Consider the following 19704-nt stretch of genomic DNA (forward strand, 5'->3'; position numbering starts at 1 on the left):
CGAGGGGACAGATTCTGCTGTCACTGCCTGATCACCTCAGGCCGTGCTCTGTGAAGGACTGGGCATCACTCTCACCCCCTCCCAGGACCACATTCATCTCACAGGGCAAAGAAAGGGACTCATGTGTTCCTCAGCAGAGCCCAATTTTCCATACCCCTGGGGCTGGGATCTGCAGGTACCTGAGCAGATGGGCTCGGGGTTGCTCCAGTGCGGCCGGGACGCGTTGATGCAGGTCAGCATGCGGGGGCCCTGCAGCTCGTAGCCCAGGTGACAGTGGAAGTGAGCAATGCCACCCGAGTGCAGATCCATCACCGTCACGTCTCCGAAGTCAGGTCTCCGTGGGAAGTTGCAGCTCAGCATAAACACTGGAACAGGCACACGTTGGGAGCTCAGGGCTCAGCTGCTCCCAGCCACCCCGTGGGGACATGCTGGATGTGCCCACATGTCACACAGACCAACGGCAGAGCACCACCAACCCCCCCCTGCTGCTGCTTCCCCACCTGTTACTGCTCTTGCCCAGACCCAGTTTCTATTTTAAAAATAATTTGCTGGAACTCATTTATTTTTTACAGCTCTTCGAGGTAAAAAATAGACTGGCAGTGTGAGTGTGTGCAGGAGGAGCTGCTGCACGGGGACAGAAACAGGGCAAGGCGAGTATGAGTGGCACAGCCAGCACCGGGGTTGGGGACATCTGGGTACATTGAACCCTCCACCTTGGGCACAACACCTCAACCCACCCCAGGCGATGCTCTGGGCACGGGCAGAGGGTGAAACAGGAGCGTGGCTGATCTGTGAGGGCACAGTCCACCATCCTCCCACCCATGTCGGGGACACACCCACCCTGGTAGTGGAGCTGGAAGGTCCCCACCACGTCGTCCTGGAAGGTGCGGAAGTAGACGGAGATGGTGTTGGTGGGGCTGCGGATCACCTGGCCCTCCACCAGCAGGGTCTGGTTGGCCAAGACCACCAGGGCGTCGCCGTCCACGCCACGGATGGACAGCACCTCCCCATCCGACAGGTTCACGCTCTTCACCTGCGGGGAGCAGAGCCCTGTGAGCTGTGGGGGCAGGGTGGGGGCCCCGGTGGTCACATCCTAGCCCTGTCACACAGACCCGCAGAGCATCACACCAGCACAGTGCTGCCACCAAACCAGGGCACTCCTCAGGGTTTGGTGCTCACCACCCACCCCGTGCTCCAGGAATCTTCCCCAGGATGCCTCACCCCACCGGGGAGTGCACGGGGAGCCACATAGTGCATCTAATGAGTAGTTCCAAAAGGCTTTAATTATTATTTGGAAAGAGCTGAGCAGTAACCTCACATTTACATTTCACGTCCATTTAGCTTAATAAATGGGCTCGTATTTCAGCAGAAAGATGCTCATCAGACCGTTTGTTTCCCTGAGTGTGCGAGGCCCGGGGCTCTATATTTAGCACCAGCCCAGCCGTGATTGGGAGCGCTCCCGATGATGTTGTGACTGGAGGGATTTGTGGCTCTTGTCACCACCGTGCCCACCTCCCCCTGGCACACAGGGCCAGGATGTGCCTGGCTCCAAGGGCACTGCATGGAGCCACCCTCAGCCCTCAGCACCCTGAGCCTGCTCCCGAAGGAAAATCCCTGGAAAAGCCCATTCCTCGCTGCAAAGCTGAATTAACATCCCCAGGCTGGTTCAGAGCGTGCCTGAGTTGACCCCAGCCTGTGTTTCAATCCAAGAGGAGCTGATTGTGCCTTATTTTGCAGCTGGGTCCTGGCAGGGAAAAGCATTGTCAGGAGCATGGGCCAAGTGCAACTCTGGTCCCCAAGCTGCCCTGGGTCATTTCTTCTTTTCCAGATGTTGTCCCAAAAAAAGTGCCTCCCCAGCATGGCCAGCACACACTGCGGCTGCTGGGATGGCTCAGATCTAATTATTAAAAAATGGGATGAATTAGGCGTTATTTGGGTGAATTATTTGGAGTCCAGGGATCTAAGTGGGCTCCATAAACACCAACAATTCCCCCCAGCTCCCACTGGGACAGAGCTTTGCTTCCCCATCTGGGTCTGGATCCCCGCAAAGGGGATTTTTCCAAGGTGTTTCTAGCAGATTTTGTTCTGCAATCCCTTCAAGCCAAACCTGTTCCCCAGCTGGCTCCCTCCACTGATGGTGGCACCTCGCACATGACACGGAGCCAAATCACTCCAGGAAACTGGGAAGGGGATTCAGGGGAGCAGCTGGAGCAGGCAGAGCTCTGCAGAAGGGAGGAGGCTGGGGATCAGTGCTGGGTGTCATGGGACACCCCCTCGGCTCCACCATCAGCTACCCTCGGTAAAGCCTTGAGGAGCAGGGTGTCACCACGAGTGCCATTCCCTGTGCCAGCACCAGGCTGGCACTCCCAGAGGAGCCTGGAGTAACCAGCGAGCTCAGAATATGCTGTGGCCCCATGCCAGGGACCATCAGCCCAGCGAGAGGGACCATATGTGCGAGCTCCTGCCAGGGGCTGGGAGCATGGGCTTGGACTTCAATCACAGCCTGCACCGGCAGCAGCTCCTCCAGAGCCTGGGGAAAGCAGGAGGGATCCTCGAGTCAGGCTGCCAGCCTCGCTCACCCACTGGAAAGCCTCTTTAGGGAAATTCTATTTCCTGACAAGAAGATTCAAGAATTTTAAAAATAAATAGAACTTCGCGAAGCATTCGGAGAGCTGGCTGCTCCCAGCTCCCAGGGCTGCCGTGGCACAGGCAGGGACACGGCTCTCCCTGGGATGCTGTGAGGGGTGCAGGGGTGGGCAGTGAGCTGAGCAGGGACCCTGAGCTCTCACACAGCCCGGGGCAGCTCCCAGCCTTTCCCAGGACCATGCCTGACATCCAGGCTTTATGTCCACTCCTCCCCAAGGGCAGATTTCCCTGCAGTGAGTGGGGGTCTGGCTCCAAAGGAAGTGGAGGGTCCCTGTGTCCTCCTGAATGGCTCCCAGTGCCGGCAGGAGCAGTTCTGGGCAGGGCTGGAATGCTGCAGGCATTTTGGCCGCCGCCAGGCTGTCCCACAGCCCCTGCAGTGAGAGGTGACTGCCCACGCAGGGGTTCCTGTGCCAGGGGCTTCTCTTTGCTCTTGCAGATGCCTTTAATGAGATTCCCAGGGTAAGAGGCAACACCTCCCTGCTAGAGGAGCTGGGAATCAAATCCAAACCCCTCTGATGGGACTCCAAACCCCACACCCTGGTTTATCCAGAGCCTTCCCTTTGGAATTCACCTCTGAGCCCCGAGCCCGCGGTGATGCAGCACAGGGCACTGCCAGCTGCAGATGAAGGCATGCTCCACCAGCACCGACCTGCTGTTGTGATTTAATTTGTCTGAAATGCTCCGAAGCATCAGCAAAGCGAAATGCAAAGCTTGGGGGGGGTGGAGAGGCCAATTTTATGCTCCATTAAAACCTCAGCTCGCAAAGGAGTGAGGTCAGCAGCGGTGTCACCTGATGGATTAAGGACAGAGGCGAATTTACAGCAGAGCAGCCTGTCTTCAGCACCCCGTGGATCTGAGGAGACAGTTGCCGTGTCCAGTTACTTTTCCACTGCCTTGGAAAAGTGACTGAGCCGCTCAGACTCCCCAGTGCTCAACCTGCACCACTGCTGCTCCCAGGGCAACCTCCCCACCAGGGCTGCCAGCCACAGCGGCCTCGTGCCCTGGGGGCCAGCCCTTGCCTGCACCCACCAGGGGGACAGTGGGGGCAACCCCGCTGGAACTCCTGCTCCTTTTAATGCTCACTTTCAATCACACAAATTCAAAGTGGAGAGATTTTCATGGCATGCAAATGGTGACGTGGAGAAAACGCAAGAAGAAAGGATTGCAGGGAGCATGGGCATCCTGGGATGGTTTGACCCAGAGAGCGTTTGGAATGTGCAGAGGCCCCTGCCCTGCTCGCTGCCTCGCCAGGCTGAGGGATGCTCATTTTGGGGGGAGATGATGGCGCACATCAGCCTGGGTGAGACCCCCTGCTCTGAGGAGCAGGCGTTTGCTGAGCACCTGCACCCACCAGAGAGGGAACCTGGGCTGCCCTCCTGGGCTTCCAGCACCCTCGGGGCCACCCAAACCCCTCCCAGCAAATGAGGGGTGCAGAGAGCAGGGGGCTGGTGGCCCCTTCCCATCAAGTGCCGTTTTCACAACCTGCTGCCAGTGCCTCTTGGCTGAATTAATTGCATGACATTTAAAAGGTTTGGTCATCCCTGACATTCAGGATGTTCCAGCTCCATCCCAGAGTTCATTTATTACAAGAGCTCAGAAAAATCTACTTTTTCCCTGGAAAGGGGTGTTTTATCAAGTGGGCAGAGATGCCCAAGGCTGTGGGCGCTTGGCATCATTTGCTGCCATGACCAGGGGGGTCTGGCTGTGGGGATGCCCCCCAAGGCACAGCTCACCTGGAGCTCGACACCATAGCCGGTGTAGACGGTGACGTTGTAGGTGCACTGCAGGTACCCGTGCAGGGGCAGCGGGGGATAATCCGTGGAGTCGATGTAGCCCTCGGGGTCATGGAAGCTCATGCTGCAGAGCACTGGGGGGACACACAGCCGGGTCACACCGAGGGACAGCCACCTGGCACTTCTCTCCCACACCCCAAAACCCAGCATCCCAATCCCTGCTCCATCGGTGACCCCATGGAATCACAGAATCCCAGAGTGGTTTGGGTGGGAAGGGAAATTAAAGCCCGTTTTTTTCCACCCCCTGCCATGGGCAGGGACACCTTCCACTAGCCCAGGTTGCTCCAAGCCCCATCCAACCTGGCCTTGGACACTTCTGGGGATCCAGGGGCAGCCACAGCTTCTCTGAGCATCCTGTGCCAGGGCCTCCCCACCCTCATAGGGAAGAATTTCTTCCCAATATCCCATCTAACCCTGCTCTCTGGCACTGGGAAACCATTTCCCCTTGTCCCGTCACTCCAGGCCCTTGTCCCAAGTCCCTTTTGAGCTCTCTTGAAGCCCCTTTAGGAACTGGAAGGGGCTCTCTAAGCTCTCCCTGGAATCTTCTCCCACCTCTCCCAACCTTTCCTCATTGGAGAAATATTTCATCCCTCCAACCATGAAGTGCACGCAGAGCAGAAGATTTTAGGCAGCCCCCAAACCTGGGTGGTGACCTGATTTTGGGGGGCTGCCTAAACCCAGACATGCTCCCCACCAGTGCCATAGCCCCGTGCTCAGCTCAGCTCACCCGGGGTGGGCTCCGTGGTTGTGACGGTGGTGGTGACGATGGTGGACGTGGTGGTTTCCTGGCTCTCCTCCGACGCGGAGCCGTGCGCGTCCCTGTCCGCGCTGTTTGTTGGGATAACGGCAGCGCCAGCGGGAGCCGTGGTCGGAGCCTCTCCGGCATCCCCCGTGCTGTCAGGGAGCGCTGGGGACAGCGTGGAAGGGGACATCTGCACCGTGGGGCGGCTGGTGGTCGTCTGGTCCCCCCAGGGAAGCTCGGGGGGGCTCCGCTCCGTGTCCTCTGCTGGCACCCGCAGCTCCGGGGTGGCCGTGGGGAGCCTGGAGCTCCGTGGGCTGGCTGGAGAGGCAGCTCCGGGGGGCCCTGCCAGGGTGGGCTTCAGCCTTGGGTGCTTCCTTCCTGTATTTACTTGCTTTAGAGTTGGTGGCTTTTTCTTAACAGGGGAAGTTTGTCTGGCATCGGGTCTGGGGGCAGCGGTGGCCATAGGCAGGACGTGGCTCTGCAGCAGCTGCGTGGTCTCCTCCGCCGGCGCGGCAGCGTCCTCCGGGGCTGGCAGCAGGTTGAGGGCAGTGCCCTGCCCCAGCTGCCCGGCTCCAGGGTCTGAGCCCACAACATGCCCAAAATCCTCAGCGCCACCAGTCAAACCCGTGCTGTGCCCGAGCTCTGCAGCCCCACCGCCCGTCTTCTCCACCGGCTCATCTGCAGTGAGAGGGTCCGGGCTGGCCGGCACCAGCGCTGCCCCCGATCCGCTGTCTGAAAAAAAACAGGGAAAAGTGGGATTTGGGCAAAGCTGGGCATGAAATTAGAGCTGTGCTGCTGGCGTGAAATCAGCCCCCAGGAAGCTGTGGCTGAAGGAACACCCACCACTTCCCGAAGAAGGAACAACCGGCCCCCACAGCACAACACACCCGCCTTGGCAGAGCCCCCTCAGGCACCGTCGTGTTGGGCAAACCCAACCCAACATTTGTTGGGAACAGGGATGGCAGGAAAGAGCGAGTGACCAAAGCTGCCCAGCACCGCTCTGGCCAGGGGGGTAATTGCATAAATACAGATTTATCCAGCACCCCGAGGTGACCGGGCTGTGATCCATGGGCTGGAATTCGCCGTGAGCTCTGTGAGATGCCTCAAAGAGCTCCAAGAGCCCGAGAGTCAACGCTTTCCATGGAAACAGCAGTTGCCAGGGAAAGCGCTTAATGCACGGTACTTAAAGACCATAATTCCAGCCCCCTCAGCTCCCCTGGGAGGGTTTGGAGCCCCCAGAATGCAGGGTCCCTGTCCCTGTGTGGGCATGGTGGGTCTGCAAGCCCCCAGCCCCACTGCTGGCTTGGGGCTGCCCGGGTTCGTGCTCCCCTTTGTGGCTGCATACGAAGGCACTGACTGACCCCTAAAGCAGCTCGAGCTGCTGTGACGTGCCCGTGGTGGCAGCCAGGATGTGTGTCCACCACGGTACCAGCTCCCCATGGGATGGGGGCTGGAGCAGCAGTCCAGGTTTCCTTCCCAAGCAGATTCCTGATAAACCTCAGCTCACCTCGGTTGTACGGGTGCTTTAAACAAAAGCACAACTCTTGGGTCACATTTAACTTGATGATTTCTGTTTCAAATTCTGCTCATTATGGTCGGACTGGAATCAAAAGCGGGAAAGGAAAAAAAAAGGAGCTTTTGGATGTGAATCCTGAAACACAGGGACACTGCTGGGTGACACTGGCTAGGGGAGCTGAGGGATGGCACGAGCAGCCCATGCAGAGGGACCGAGCAGCACTGAAAACTGGCTTTGCTCCATCTTCTGGAAAATAGAAGCAGTTTCTGGCAAGAACCAAAGATAAGGAACACAACGGGCAAAGGCTTGTGAATTAGCCTGAAGGATGGAGCTGCAAAACTCTGGCAGTCCCTTGCACTGCTCCTTGGTCCAGGAGAGTCCTTGGACACTCCTGGTGCCTGGGCTGGTCCTTTACCCCTGGGATAGCCGGGGACAGAGCTGTGCCTGCCCCAAGCCACTGCACCCTGCTGCAACCACCCTGCTGCAACCACCAGCAAACCTGTCCCGGCCCCCGAGGGCTTCCTGGCCTCTCCTGATGTTTCCCACAAGTTAAAGCATTAATTCCTTAATTAGCAAGTGGTTCAGCAAATCCATCACCGATTCCCTGAGCACATTAGGAGACGTTTCACACACATCATCTGCAAACACCAGCTTGTGTCGGCTCTGAATAATCTCCCCCCAGGAAGGTTGGGTGCCTCGATGTCCCCACACTTCTAGGGGAGCAGACAGGGAGCTTCCACACCCTCTGCTTGTTTTTCGATGTCTCTGCTTCCTTCTCCATCCCACCCTGGGCTGATCCTGGCCTCCATGGGCACCCTGCCATGGGCTGTTGGGGGGAAACATCCCCAAGGCCATGCCAGTGGCAGCTCTCCTTCCCTGAGAAATTTTGCAGGGCTCTCGTGGGCTCTTCTCGTCCTCTCACATCCCAAGCCCGGGATGAGCAGTCGGTGGTTGCTCTCCCATGGCCCAGGTGACAGTTTTAGGGATCTGCAGCAAAAGGTTTTGTCCATGACAGGAGAAGATGGGGCTCTCGGACAGAGGGGAGGCAGCGCAGGCCTGGGAGGGGAGGGGGCTCACTGGCCAGTGGGACATGCTGGGACACTCTGGGATACTCTGGGACATGCTGGGGCACGCTGGGACACACTGGGACACACTGGGACATGCTGGGACACCGGCTCACAGCAGGACAGCCAAGGATTAAACCTGATGTGTTCCCAAAACCACCAACCCAGGATCCCCGGGTTATTTGTCATGTGAACCCTAATTCTTAATGGATTGTGCCTTTAAACCATATTTTCTGCTTTCGGAAAGCTGACTAATTCCTTATTAGATCCTTTGCCAGGATGCATTTACTTGATTCTGTCCTTAACAAAGCATGAAATAAAACACTCTGTAAAGCGACTCCTTAATGAGACACTAAACACGCCGCAGTTTGTAAAGGGCAAATGCACATTCCAGGGGAGCGGGAGAGGGCGGAACACAGCCAGGCTGGAGCAGGGGAGGGGGAGGCACATGGCCCCAGCATCGGGGATCAATAAGGGCTTATTCCTCGTTATCAGAAAGAGAATTGGTTGTCGATCTCAGCTCCTGACTGATCACCGCCCCCAAACCCGAGCTGTGCTCCAGCACCTCCCTGGGCTGCCAGACCCTGCTCCCTCCCCATGGACCCCGGTGTTGCCCCCACAGCCCCAGTGTAGCCCCCTGCCCACTCATTCCTGCCTGGAGCCCATCTTGGGAAGCAGAACCGAGTATCCTCATCCTTAAGGAAGGACTGAAGTGGGTTTCCAGGGTGGGCTTTGGAAAGATCCTTTCCACACTGATCTGAATTCCAACAGCCATTCTGCCACCTCCAAGGCCCATGGGGCGATCATGGACCCATAGGGGGCTGGGCTGGGGCCAGGGCCGGCAGAGCAGGACCCTCCCCAGCTGCTGAAACCCATCCTGCTCCGCACAAGTGATCCATTCAGAGCTGCTGGAAGAGAAACGGTCACGTTTGACCTTGATCTAATCTGCTAAAGCAGCTCTGGAGGAAATAAACGCTATTGAGATGAACAAGGGGTTTATCTTGTATCTCGATCAGGAGCTCTCCGCAGGCGGTTCGGCACTGGAGAGCCTTCTCCAAATCCATGGAAACCTCCGCGGTGGCCCTGCCGCCCTTGCTACTCCCGAGCTTGGCACCGGGGGCTCCGTGCTCTGCGCGGCAGCGTGGGCACAGCGGCTGCTCCTGCGGCACGGGCCAGGCACGGCCGGGACACTTTGGAGCACAAAGCGACCTTCACGCAGAACGACAGCTCGTCTGCAGGTCTATTCTGGGCTGTGCCTGGTGCCGGCTGTGTGCAAACACCGCGCAGGAAGCTGGGCTCCGGGGAGGATGTCTGCAACCAGCCTCAGCCCCCGCGGTTTATACTTAGCCAAGGAGGAAGCGCCAGTGCCGAGCCTGGGCTGCGTGTGGGAGCTGCCAGCGGGGCACAGCCCCGTCCCTGGGCTGGGGTGGTGGCACCAGGCTCTGGAGAGGCAGCAGGACAGGAGGAGTGGCAGGGCAGGAGCTCCTGGAGCATCTCCTCTCACCCAGACGCAGCACTGGGTGTTGGCAGGGCACCAAGCACCCGCCCACCCGGGCAGCATCAAACCCATCCTCCCCAGCCCCAAAGCTTCATCCCCTTGTGAGAGGGTCCCCGGCACCCCCAGCCAGGCCCGTGTCCCGTGGGCAGCCGTGGCCAAGGCGCGTGTGCTGCTCCAGAGGTGCTGCGGCTGGAGAGCACGGGCAAAACCTGATTGCCGAGATACCTCAGCCAGAGGGGCTTAGAGGAATTAGGGAGCTGCAAATGCCTGATAAAAGGATGCTGGAATAACCACAAAGGCCTCGTTTTGCTGCTGTGCTCCTGAAAGAGCTGGAGCAGGAGTAGCCATATCCCGGCTCCCATTACTAATGCCGATGGTATCGCCGTGAGCACTCGCTCCAGGGAGGGCAGCTGGATCGCTCCAGCTCAGGAATCACTCTCTGGAAGGGTTTAGGATCTGATTGTAACAGAAATGAATAAAGCTGATCCAGGCACTATTAATGGTGGTATTCAGCTCTGCCTGTGTGATGGGCTCAGGAGGGTTCATGGGTGCTGGGCTGTGCTACTCCTGCCCAGAGCTGCTGCCAGCATCTCATCCAAGCCCTCATGGAGAGCTGGGATTGATCCTGCACTGCCCAGCACCCTCTGCACGCAGTCAGAGATCCTGGAGTCGCCCATTCCCACACGGTCGGTGCAGGAGGGTTGGCAGAAGCCGCTCTGGGAGGAACGGGATCACTCCTGCTGGGGATGAGTTCATCCAGAGCTGATCCAGATCTTGGATAAAGCAGGGATGTCGAGGCCAGGTCCTGGTGTAACCCTGGATCACCAGGGTGGGAAGGGGCACCCTGGGCACCTCCTGCTCTCCCACCTCTTCCCACACCAACCTCCAGGGCATGCAACACACATTTCACCCTCAGGGAGGAAAACAGAGGGTTTGAGTGGGAAGGAGGATCTGAGAAAAAGCAGGTTGTATCCATCAAAACACTTGGCTGTGATTGGTTTGGTTTAAGATTTTAAAAGCTTTTGGCCTTGAATCTTGAAGAGCAGAAAAACCTTAATTGAAACAATCTTTCATTCTCCAAATGTCCCCGCAGGCGGATGCAGCCTTTAAGGCAGGAGATGTGAATCCCAGGTTTTCCTGCAGTTACAATTTCAGCCGATTAAGTTTTTCCAACAGGAAAGAAAAAAAAGTTTTCCTCAAGAGCATCCTGTCAGCTCCCCCTCTAAGCAAATAAAACCGTAGCAATCCGATCCGGCTGAGTCATCCCCGTGGGAGCTCCGGGAAGCGCAGCCGGAGCTGGGGCTGCCCGCGGCACCGGGAGTTTCAGCGCCGCTTTCCTGGGAAAGGTGAGGCAGGGACGGGAGGGCTGTGGAGGGATTTCAGCCAAACATTCCCATCGCAGTCGGAGAAAACAGAGAGCCGTTCTCCTCTGTGGCACAAGGGTGAAGGAGCAGTGCCCGTCCCTGGGTCTTGCCCAGTGCTGGCGACAGTCTGGAAATGCTGGGAGCCTCCAGACTCTGGTCTGTCCTGTGCAACGGGAAAACCTGGTCTGTTCCAAAGAGCAATTTATAGGAGATGATCCAGAAGAAAAAAGATGCCCAGCTTTTGCTCAGGAAGACCGTGCAGCAGAGGCCAAGAAAGTTTGGAGCGGTTTTCCTCCCATTCCAGGGGGCACCTGGCTGTCCCTCCTGGGCTGTCCCTGTGCGCCGCATCCTCTGCAGGGCAGGTGTGACCCACACCTCGTTGATTTGATGCCGCTCTGGATCAGGCTGGGATACAGCTGGGTGCTGGGATTCCTGGGGCAGGAAGGGGTCAGGACGCTTTTCTTTCCATTCCCATGAATTTCCCGATGCCACAGAGACTCCGCTGGCCCTGGGGAGTTTCGGAGCTGCTTTAAAATGCTGTTCAATTGCCCGTGTGCAGGGGTTTATTTATGCTCACAGGACTGTGGTCTGAATATTTCATTTTAAAATTTACATCTGTGTCACTCGAGATGCTCAAATAAGGTTGCCATGGAAACCCCTCATTACTGGGTGAGGATGCTGGCAGTGGTGCCCAGCCCGAGGAGCCGTGGCCGGGAAGGACCAGGCTCTGCTCCCGCTGCCCACCCAGCTCCCATGCCCAGCGGCAACCTCACCTCTGCTGGGAAGGGCAGAGAGCAGAGAATCGTGGAATCATCGAATCCTGGAATGGTTTGAGCTGCAAGGAACCTTAAACATCACCTCATCCACCCCCCATGCCATGGGCAGGGACAGCTTCCGCTAAACTCGCTCCAAGCCCCATCCAACCCGGCCTTGGGCACTTCCGGGGATGGAAGGGAGGGATTTCACTGGCTCCTGCTGCCTGTACCAAGGGGCTCAGGGACCTGCTGTGCTGGCAGGGGACACGGGGCTGGGACATGGTCCTGGGGGCACCAGACACCCACACCCACACTTGGTCCCAGCCCTGGGCTGAGACAGGGGGGAATCCCCCCGAACTGGCCATGGGCGAGGAGGTTCCTGGTCTGGGTGGGAGCAGGAGGTTCAGGCTCCACTGCTGCAGGTGGGGGCAAGATTCCAACAGCAAAACACTCCTGAAAACCTGATTTAGTGGCAAATCGATCCTGTTTGTGCCTGACTGGAGAATCCACGCTGCCTGTGCCTGGCTCGCTCGGCTCGGGAGCAGGGACACCACAAGGAATGAGGGAATTAAACTCGCAAACCTCTCCCCCTTCTCCCTGTGCTTGGGAGGAGCTGTAACTGCTGTAACGATCCACACAGGCCTGGCAGATGCCGGCAAATTACACACTTCTCCAAGCTAGGAGGAAAATGGATTTTCCTCCCCACTGCTGCTTCATGGAGCTGGAATCAATGAGACTTTGACTCCCCGGCATCTGTTCTGGCCACGCACGGGCACCTGTGGCTTTGGGGCACCTGCCCACGGTGCCCTGGCTCCACAGCCCGTGTGTCCCCAGCCCTCTCACTGCAGCGTCACTCCCAGCACAGCCCAAATCCCCAGGGATGAGCCCAGCTCATGCTGGGAATTGCCTAGCTCCTTCCCGAAGGCATGTGGGAGGAGCAGCAGCAGCAGCAGCAGCTAACGAGGAAGAGGAATTAAAGAGGCTCATCCAATTTATGGAGGAATCAAGAGATTTGCAGCATGGCAGTGACACGACCTGTCCCGTGCTGACTGGTCCCAGCTGGATCCCACTGCATTCCCAGCTCCTGGGGGCAGGAATTATCCTGATATTCCGGACTGGTAGGGACCAGGGAACAGGAGAGCAAAGCCATTAGAGAGAGAGGAACTTTGACGCAGGTAATAATTTGAGTTTATCATGGGGTTTTATGATATCAAACATAAGAAAAGCATATCTGTGCCTTGTCACAGGCAGACAGACCCAGCTGAAAGGAATTAACAGGCTGGGTTCAAGGGGAATTCGTTTCCTTTGGAAGTTCATTAGGAAAGAACTTTAAAGATCATCCAGTGCTACCCTTGCCGTGGGCAGGGACACCTTCCACTAGCCCAGGTTGCTCCAAGCCCTGTCCAACCTAGCCTTGGACACTTCCAGGGATGGGGCAGCCAGAGGGATGAAGGAGCGGAGGAAGATCCCTCCTGTGCCTCTCCCAGGCTCTCCAGCTCGGATGTTCACTCCTCAGGGCCTACCTGGGGAGAGGAAATTGAGTGTTTTGGCAGCTTTTCAGGCTACAAATTGAAGAGGGGGAAGAGAAGCTCCTTCTTTCTTCACCAATCATCCAGCCCAGCCGTCTACATCAGGGCATAAAATTAAATGGGTTCCTAAAGAGAGAGTATATTTAGCTACAAAACCCCGTTCTAGTCAGCTCTCTGCAGCTAAAATAATTAATCTCCCATCACTGTTAAGATGCAGCGGAGCAGATCTGGAGAAGTGAGTGCTGGGATTAACTCTTTGGGAGCAGCTCAGCCCTGTGAGAGCAGCTCCTGCTGTGATGCCGTGGGAGATCCTGGGGGCTCCTGGGCACTCCTGGGTGTCCTGCCTGGCTGGCTCTGCTCAGCTGTGTCCCTGCCATGCCAGCGCCTCTCAGTGCCAGTGCTGCACCAGCCAAGGGCTTGACTGGGGTGCTCTGCCCTGGCACTGCCTCTTGCGTGATCCCCAGGAAGGATGCAGGAGTGGGTTCAGCCAAAATCCCTGCTCCTGGGGGCACTGGGAAACACTTTCTGGAGACACAGCCCTAAAACATCTGGAGAGACAAAGTTCAGTCTGATGACAACAGCGGACTGTTCCTGTGTCTGGCCACAAATCACTGACGGGCTCACTCCCAGGCGGTCACATCCACGGAATATGTGACTGTCCACAACCTCCTCTGCTGTTCCACCTGTCTGCAGCTTGGTTTGATTTGATTTCCACTCCAGCACTGGAAATCTGAGGTGACAACGTGATGCTGGAGGTGCAGGTGAGCAGAGCAGCATCACAGCCCAGCTCTCCCTGGCTGGAGCAGCCGCAGGATTCGGCTCCTGCCTGAGCTCCCAGCACAGCCCCTGCAGCGGCTGGGGGAGAGCTGAGCTGCCTCTGCTAAATCTGTTTGGCAGCTCTTTATATTTCTTTCACAGGATGTAACAGGAATCACAGCATGGCTCCAGTCCAGACTCAGAGAGAGGAGCAGGGACTGGCAGCACCTCGGGGGTGTCACTCGTCCCCCTTGGCAGCAGGGCAGGACGTGGCCTCAGCACTGCTGCCCATGGCTGCTCTCCTCCCTGGGTTTGTCCAGGGATACCCCAAAAGATTTTGGGGTTTTTTTGGCGTGTCCCAAAAGCTGCCCTGGGGCATCTCAAGGCAGGATTTGAAGCCCATCAGGTCCTGCCCGCCTTCCCAAGGTGCAGAGGTGCCTCAGAGCAATGAGGGTGGCACAGGTGACAGCTGGCACAGGGCACACACGGTGATTTCTGCTCTCCCCATGGACTCCTCCGGGCTGTTCCCACCATGGGGATGCAGCCCCCGGGATCACACCGTGCAGGCAGCAGAGCTGGAGCTGCTCAGGATGAGGGAAGGGGACAATCTGGGCATTCCCCATGCCCCAGGCTGTGCTTCAGTCCCCTGCACCTCCCAGCCCCTGTTCATTTCTCGTTCCTGGGGGAGTCTCAGCTCTGCCTGCACGAACAACGTGTCGGGACAGGCGTTGGGATCAGTTTGCAGGGAGAATCCTTTTTTCCCAGGCAATGATTTTCTTTGCATTCTCTCCCCTCACTGAGGCCGTGTAGGAACCGTGCAGGAACCAGGGCTGCCTGGTGCTGCCTGGTGCCCTTGAAAAGACCCTGTTGCCTGCTCTGAAATGATGCAGCTCCGGTGCCTAATGATTCCTGACAGCTCGGGAAGGGCCCCGCTGCTGGCAATCGGGAAGGCAGGGAAAGGGAGGGTTACTGATGGCTGTGGTTATTACAGTTATTGGCCCCCATCGATCACAGGCACGGGCTGTGCACTGAGGCTGGCAGGAACTGGGGCACAGTGCCCCGTTCCCGTTCCCATTCCTGCTGCTGGCCCCGCGGGACCTGGCATGGCTCAGAACTGCCCAGGATGGCTGAGAGATGGGGCACACTGGGCTCCCAAATGCTCTTCCACAGCCTGGAGTAGTGCCAGATGTGATCAGACAACCACAGAGTCCAGAATGGTTTGGGTTGGAGGGACCTTAAATCCGTCCAGTTCCACCCCATACCATGGGCAGGGACACCTTCCACAGACCAGGTTGCTCCAAGCCCCATCCAGCCTGGCCTTGGTGAAGGTTGTCACCCCCTCCATTCCTTGGTTTTTCCTCCTAAAAAAGCAATAACCTGCATTTCATTGCTGCATTATGTCAGGCCAATTTGGGGGTGGCAGCAGAGCAGCTCCACTGGCACATCCTGCCAGCAGCTCCATGTGGGAATTGCAGCCCCCAGCATGTCCCCGTGTTCAGCCCTCAGATGTGCCCCTGCACTAGCTCACTCCTTCAGAAAGGAACTTCTTCCCAAACAAGATGTGGCTGAAAATCAATTCTTAACTTCTTAAAAAATTTTTTCTCACTAAAACTAGAGCCGTTCTGGGGGGCAGAGCAGCAGTTTGGGGCTGGCACAGCCTTCACCCCCCTTCATGTCCCTGCCCCTGAGACCACCCAGCCCACCCTGGGCCCATCCCTGGGCTGCTGCTGGTGTTTCTCAACGCTCACCTCATTCCCAGTGACACGGGTTTTTATATAACTAATTGTCAGCTCTATCAGCCATCAGTGATTTGTGTTTTAAAGATGGCCTGGCAGAACTAATTCCATCGCCGCACGATGCTGTGCTGGATGATGATAACCCATGTACAGCTTCTCCCACGGAGCCTCATGACGAGCTGCTGCGCTTTATTTTAATTAATACAGATAGCAAATATATTTTCATTAGCCCTCAGAATGTCAGGAGAGAAGCAGGGTCCTCCTGCATGGTGAGCAGCAGCTTCGCTCCTGGGGCTGGGTGCAGTGCCCAGCCCCGCTGGGTCCCCTGCTCCAGCCACCTCCACATCCCCCTGCATCCCTCCACATCCCTGTGCATCCTTCCCCATCCATCTGCATCCCTCCACATTCATGTGGGCACCAGCTGGGCAGGCACAGGGCAGAGTTTCCTCCCAGTCCAGCATGGGTGGCACCATTAAAAGCTGATTTATGCTGCTCCACGCATGGTGGGAGCTCCCATCCAAAAGCTCTCCTCCCTCTCCAGTGCAGGACACACAATTATCAGGCACGTTCATAATTTCTCCGATTTAGAACAATTAAACCGGCTCCCTGGTACTTCTGATGAAAGCAGCCCCTTGTTCCCCGGGGAAGGAACAGCCTTCCTTGACCTCTGCTCTATTATTCTGTTTGATTGATCTGAATTCTATCAGAAAGGATAATGATAGGCTTTGGGGGGGTGCGAGAACACTGGGAACAGAGAGGACAACGCTTTGCCAAGGGCTGCTGTGCCCAGCTAATGATTCTGACAGGCTGTGGGACACCCAGGCCCCTCTTTGCGCCCAGTGCAGCACCCATGAAATCCCTGGATTCCCCAAAATTGAGGAACAGAAGGCTAAAAGCATATCATAAACAAGCAAAGAGGACTCGGTGGCCAGCAGAGAGACCTGCTCTGCAATGTCCCACCTGTGTCACCTGCCCTGGTGGGGACATGTCACCTTCCCCTGTGCCCATGGGGCATTGCTGCCACCATCTTCACCTTGGGAACAGCTCCAAGGATGCTGATGGAAAGGCACTAGGCAATGTCACCTTCCTCTACTTCCAAAAATTCCCTGAACATCAAAATCGGAATGGAAGTGATGGGCTGGCTGTTCATGAACCACAGCTGGGTTGAGTTTAGAGAAAGCCCTTGAATCCCACCCCTGGAGGCTGCTCTGAATCCCCAGCTCTGCCTCAGGAGGGTGCTTTGAGGAGCAGAGCACTGCACTTTCTCACGGGCAGCTCTTTACTCTCCTGGGCAGCTCTTTGCTCTCCTGCCGCTGCCGGCTGGGCACGTTTCCTGCTGATGTGATTTTTGACCCACCCTGGTGATGGGGAAACACGGAGAGAAAGGACCTGGCTCTTCTGCCCAGCAGGTAATGAATGGGCCAATTACACCAAGCCGTGTGTCACCCGCCTGGGATAAGGGGTTTGTCACTGCTGCCATTGTTTATGTTCCTGGAGGGTAATCGTAATTTTTAATGTCCTTTTGATAGCGGTGTAGTGTGATTAAAACAGGCACATCCCAGACATAAATCTGGGTTTAAGCACTGCCTTTCTGACACACGATGCTGAACGCTCAGGGATCGGGCTGAAGGGCTCCTGGGCTGTGCCACCACCTGCCTCTGGCAAACCACCCCGAGCTTCAGCACCTCCCTGGAATCGCCCTGTAGGGACGGTCGCATCCTGCCCCGGGTGCTTGGCAGGGACCCCAGAGGGGCAGCAGAGCCTGGAGCAGCAGCTGGATGGAGGCAGGAGGCCCCAGGCTGGCACTATTGGCTCAGGATAAACACACCAGCTGATTTCCTGGGAGCAGGGGGAGCAGCAGGAGGTCAACATAAACTCGTAACACATTTTCTGCAATAGAAAGCTCTGGGCCGTAGCTGGGGATGGTGCTGGGGGACTGAGGGAGGAATTTTCAGAGCTGACCTCCTGTTTGATGTGACTCTGACTCTGGGCAGGCTCCTGCCCCCGCTGCTTGCTCAGGCTTCGTGTTTGGATCCGAGATGTAACGCTGCATAATTTAAGCAAGACTTTGCTCCTGAGGCCAGGTCGGTGCACGCCGAGTGGAAATGTGGAAAAATCCAGCCCGCCCCCATGGAAGCTTGAGCGGATACCTGAGCCACTGATGGAGATGATGTTTGTGTGACTCAATTCAGTTTGTGCCCTTGGGTGACAATGTGCCCGTGAGGACAATGAGTCACAGTCGCCCTGTGCCGCATCCCGACAGTGCATGCCAGAGCTGGGGGTGTTCACCTGGACAAGAGAAGGCTCCAAGGAGACCTCAGAGCCCCTTTCAGTACCTAAAGGGGCTCCAGGAGAGCTGGAGAGGGACTTGGGACAAGGGATGGAGTGACAGGACACAGGGAAACGGCTTCCCACTGCCAGAGGGCAGGGATGGATGGGATTTGGGAAGGAATTGTTCCCTGGGAGGCTGGTGAGGCTGTGGCCGCTCCTGGGTCCCGCCGGGTTGGACGGGGCTAGGAGCACCCTGGGATAGTGGAAGGTGTCCCTGCCCATGGCCAGGGGTGGAAAAAAATGGGCTTTAAGGTGCCTTCCAACCCAAACCATTCCAGGATTCCATGCAGAGCTGTTCTGGGTACATGAGATGGGTGCGAGGGAGATGTGGGGGTCCTGCTGGGACCACAGCCCGGCGATGCTGGGGAACAACTGCGGGGCGGGCACCTTCCCCTTCCCGGCAGGCTGCAGATGAGCCCCGCTGGAGAGAGAAACGGAACCGCTTTTGAATTTAGATGTTGTAATTCCGAATTTAGATGTTTTGCAGTGGAAAAACTGAAAAGCTCTCCCCCCTGGGGAGCGGGCTGCAGCGACAAGGGCTCTGGTTTTGCTGCACCCTTCCCTCCCTACCTTTCCTAATGAATTCCAAGAAAGCCTCAATGCATTCCTAAACGGGAACACAGCCTGTGTCCTTCACAGTCATCTCCACAACAAAGCCAGCCATCTCGCCGCTGGCAGCCACGGGCTCCTCTGTGAGCTGGAAACAAAAGCTGAAAAGGAGCCTTTCTAGTTGCGATTAGAAAGCTTGAGAAGTTTGGCTTTTACTTGTTATTGCCTCACTGATTTCATCTCCGTGGCAGCTCTGAACCCCTCAGGGGACAGGAGAGCAGCCCCAGTCCCTCGCCAGGCGACTGCACCGATCCTGCTGTGGGAGCCGTGCACCGAGCGCCCAGGAGAAGCAGGAATTGGGAATCTCTGTGTCTTTAGGATGCTGCGCTGGGTTTGGACACGGGTTTGTGTTCGGTCCTTAAGGAAGGAGCAGCGCCGGGGCCCAGCAGGTGCCAGAGAGCTCGGCTTCCCCCAGGAGAGGACGGGGGCACCAGGAGCATCCTCCTCTACCTGAGGGCATCCCTGACACCCATCAGCGCCCAAATGGCCCCAAGGGTGCCAGTTATTGCCCCAAATCCGTGCCCTAGCCGCATCCAACCCAGAGGGGACACAGGTGCTCATCCCCCCCAGGACACGAAGCCTTCCGGGGCTGCTCCAAGCAGTGAGGGGTGCGGAGGAACTGAATTAAATTATTCTCTTTTTTTCTAAAAAGAAAGAGATGAGGAAGAGCGATTATCGGGGAGATTTTCTTCGGGGGAAATTCTGGCACAAAGACAAACTGCAATATCTCAGCGCAGGCTGGGCACTGAGTCTTGGATAAAAATAAAGCAGGAGGCGGCAGCACCTTCCCGATGACATTAACTCCATTCATCTCCCGCTGCCGCCGCCGCCAGCGTGCTCAGGCATTAGGAGTTACGTTTTCCTCCACTATTTCTCAAATATATTTATGCTGGGAGATGTTTGTGGAGGTACATCCTGTGCCTGGGGCAGAGGATTAATTCCAAACTGTCACCTCGCTTTTTGACGGGTTTGTAAATTCTGTTCCGTTGATTTGCACTCGCAGTAAATTGATAAAATCCTCTTTCCAAAAACCTAATTCACCATTTAAGGCTCACCAGGGTTTTAGACCTCATTGGCTCACATATTTATGTAAATATAGTGTCCAGCAGCAATTTAAAAACTGCTGCGTGGATAATGTGGATGGATAAGGAGTGAAGGCAGACACATTGTCTGGTGGGGGCTGTGTGCCCTGCAAAAGGAGCCTTTCCTGGCCTTGGGGCAGAAGATTTTGGGGTGCCTTTGCAGTGGGTAGCTGCTTTGGGCAGTGTTGCTCCAGGATCTGACCCCTTTGCACCAGAACTGATTAACCCTGACAGTGCTGGGAATAGTCTGAGCTCTCCAAGGATGGCGTTGGATGTGTCCAAG

General features: G+C 56.8%; 1 protein-coding gene across 2 annotated transcripts in view; it reads right to left on the reverse strand.

The window, feature by feature from the left end:
* The window catches only part of SEZ6L (seizure related 6 homolog like), a 35793-nt gene that overhangs the window by 8895 nt on the left and 7194 nt on the right, over nucleotides 1-19704 (reverse strand). For both annotated transcript variants that reach the window (XM_032128063.1, XM_032128062.1), the window contains exons 2-5: nucleotides 5167-5913; nucleotides 4380-4513; nucleotides 841-1033; nucleotides 180-365 (exon numbers count right to left, since the gene is read on the reverse strand). In XM_032128063.1, coding sequence (XP_031983954.1) covers nucleotides 180-365; nucleotides 841-1033; nucleotides 4380-4513; nucleotides 5167-5913 — 1260 coding nt within the window. The remainder of the gene's footprint in view (nucleotides 1-179; nucleotides 366-840; nucleotides 1034-4379; nucleotides 4514-5166; nucleotides 5914-19704) is intronic.

This window comes from Corvus moneduloides, chromosome 18 (genome assembly GCF_009650955.1).
Source record: "Corvus moneduloides isolate bCorMon1 chromosome 18, bCorMon1.pri, whole genome shotgun sequence".
Lineage (NCBI taxonomy): Eukaryota > Metazoa > Chordata > Aves > Passeriformes > Corvidae > Corvus > Corvus moneduloides.